A 3,096-nucleotide genomic window follows, 5' to 3' on the forward strand; every position below is an offset into this window, starting at 1 on the left:
TTTTTTTTCTCTTTACTTCTGTCTATGGAAGAGATTCTCCAGGCAGGGGTGACACCTTTGTTGTCACTTCCTGCTGTTCATAGCAGGTAAAACTGCAGCAAGAGAAAACAGCACACAGTGCAGGAAACAAAGAAAGAGAAGCTGCGATGATTTAAAAGATTTGCGCTGTGCTTCCTCATCTAACACTGACAGTTATAATGAGAACCTGTCATCTCTGGCTTTGAAACTCATGGCCATACTGATTAAACACACACGAACCCCTCCAATGTCCTTGATTGCTCTGTTCGGCAAAGAAATGCAAATTTTGCTCATAAACAAAATGACTAATTTGTTTCCTAAATGACTTCCTGCTCTTGAAGTATTTACTAAAACATTGATTACATCAGCAACCAGGTATTGTTAGTAAACCAGTACTATAAAGCACATATTTTTGTAATCTGAGCTTTAAAAAGCAAATGATAACCCTGCTTATTTCACTTAACATGTTTAATATGAAACTGTTGAACATTAGACTGTGAATAGCTGGCCTGTCTGATTTCTGGAATCGTAACTTATCCACTCATGTATCATTTTCAAAGTGTCTGTTCACTCCATTGTGAGACTAAAAGCATAAAAGGGGAAGTAGACTCTGCACAAGGGTGGAAAGCTGTTTTCTGAAAGCATCTACAAAATTCTCTTGGACAGCATTTCCAGTGGCCCATTTCAAAATGTCATCCACTGTCTGGGGAGTGGGTGTTGCATTAAGGATAATGAAGATGGCAAGAGGGTGAATGCTGTCTTCCTCACTGAAATACCATACAAATTGTTAGATTGATAAATGCTGCCTAAAATGACAGGTAATGTGGCACACCTTCAGCCTTCCAAGCTGGAATGCAATTCTGCAGTGCGCAGCTGCATCTATGCGGGGGCCCTTTTCCTTGTTACCAAAAAAAGTCTAAAAATAGCTAGTGGGAACCCTGAGATGAGGCATAAAACACAAGCCTGCACAAAGACAGCTTTCAAAGTTGAAATAGATCAAAGTGCAAGCGGAAAAAGAGCAGGTTATTTTAGTGACAGTGACAATCGAGCTTCAGTAGAGCATAACTAAGACTCCCACACTGACACAAAGAAGGAGGTTCTCAAATGTGTGGTAGCAGCCCGATAAGAAATTTCACAATAAAAAAAAAACAGAGCTACAGGTCAGTCTGACTTCTCTTTGCTAAATAGTAAAACTGCCCCTGCTGCTAAACCATTGAGAAAATACACCAGCAACAAAGCAGTCCAATAATGGAATTTCGCAGACAATAGGTCTGCAAAACTTGCAAGTTACGCAAATGCACGGTGTGAAATAATTTATTTTTACTCGATGTATCTTCAAAGAAATCAAAAGGTTACCGATTTTCCAAAATTAACCTCGCTTTCCTGGACTGATTGACGGTTTCTCCTCCTCATTGATGCTTCCACATCAGCAGAGGCGCGACTGCGATTAGTGAACATCACAGAGGGGGGGAATGCGCTTCTAGTTATTGACCGCTCTTGATTTAGATTTTTCTCATACTTCAAGTAATATTTGCGCTGATATTATGGAGAGGTGGGAAAAGTTGCTCGAAGTGTGCTTTTGCTTTATGATTTTTGCAAGTTGTTAAGATGAATGGAGAGAGAGAGAAATGAATGCATTTAAAGGTACGACTCACCAAGCGAGTTCCCAATGAGTGAAACGAAGAATACAATAATGTAAGCCACAATGAGAACCCATTCATACTGCTTGGGGTGTAAATACTCTCTCCAAATGTATCTCAGAAGTTCCTCGTCGTCATCCAAGGTGGGATGCACATGTAACTCCGTGCTGTTGGGTAGATGTCCAGAAGATAAGCACTCCTCGCAGTCCACGTTCCCAGTGATGCCAGACATGCTTCCAGGTGTTTTGTGTGCCCGATGAACTGCAGCTGTTGCTTGTGCGTCTGCAGTGACCGCAGGTTGTTTGAGCACACTGCAAACGCGATTCTAAATGCGCTCCGCACGGACCACTCGTCAGAATGACGCTGGTCTCCCTTCTGTCTCCATTCAAAGCCACTGCAGGGTCAAACACCAACACAGCAGATTGCAGCGAGCAGCGAGCTCTGAGCTGCAACCCGAATGCCCACTCGCGTAAAAATAGAGAGAAACGGGGTGTTCGGGCATTTCTGCGGGGAGGGGTGCAGGAACAAGGTTTGGAAATGAATGGGGTGATTTAAAATGCATCAGCTTAATCTGCTTTTAATTCTGTGCGAAATTCAATTACAAGCATATAAAGGAGGGCACATTGGACGGACGGCTTGAGACCAATTCACGGACACGGTTAACCCCCTTAATCCAACAGTGCACTTGTTTTAAACTAATTGGTTTAACTGGGTCCTGTAGTGCTTGAGCAAATTGTTGTGACTGTGTGAAGGTAATGACTGAATGGTGGGACAAGCCTCAGACTGTGTACCAATTTATTGGCGACATGTTTTCGAATTTTATTTAAAAAAACAAAACGAAACAATGACAACAATATAAACTGCTGTTTTTATGTCATTAAGACTCCTTTTTTGTATTTATTTAGTCTTATTTCTCTTTGTCATAAGCTGTGAACAGCTCTGGTGTAAACAAATCATAAATCTGAACATCATTTCAGCATCTTGTTTTTTGGGGGCATATACTGCATACTGTCGCTGGGTTTGTTTAGGCAGCTCTTCTGAGCAAAATATGGTGTTATGATGACGGTATGGAAATCATGATTCCATTCAAAATGAATAGACCAGATTAAATCTGCAAGGCAGTCAAAGCACAACTGCACGGACTCCTGCTGAGAAGTTAAAAATGAATTAAATGGTACATTTGAATTAAAGATGTGAATCTCATGGTGGAGCAGTGCTTAACAAGGCTGCCTTACAGGAAGCTTCAGTACCCTTGATAACATAAAACATATACATCAAGTGAGGGTCCTTTAAAAAGCCTCTGTATGAATCCTCTTCCTCATGGTTTATGTTGACATCATGATATATTTGAATTCAGGATTAGGTTTTGTAAATTGTGCTTTATGTATCTATATGTGCATGCACGTATACATTGTACTGGGCTACTGTGCCTGTGAAG

The 3,096-nt window shown here is 41.1% G+C and overlaps 1 protein-coding gene across 1 annotated transcript in view; it reads right to left on the reverse strand.

Moving 5' to 3' along the window:
• LOC102199474 (orexin receptor type 2-like) overlaps window positions 1–1,890 on the reverse strand; it is a 40,771-nt gene extending 38,881 nt beyond the window's left edge. The window contains exon 1 of the mRNA XM_005737203.1: window positions 1,674–1,890. Coding sequence (XP_005737260.1) covers window positions 1,674–1,890 — 217 coding nt within the window. The remainder of the gene's footprint in view (window positions 1–1,673) is intronic.
• Window positions 1,891–3,096: the final 1,206 nt, after the last annotated feature.

This window comes from Pundamilia nyererei, unplaced genomic scaffold (assembly GCF_000239375.1).
Source record: "Pundamilia nyererei isolate P.nyererei 1_Seehausen unplaced genomic scaffold, PunNye1.0 scaffold00073, whole genome shotgun sequence".
NCBI classification, from domain to species: Eukaryota; Metazoa; Chordata; class Actinopteri; order Cichliformes; family Cichlidae; genus Pundamilia; species Pundamilia nyererei.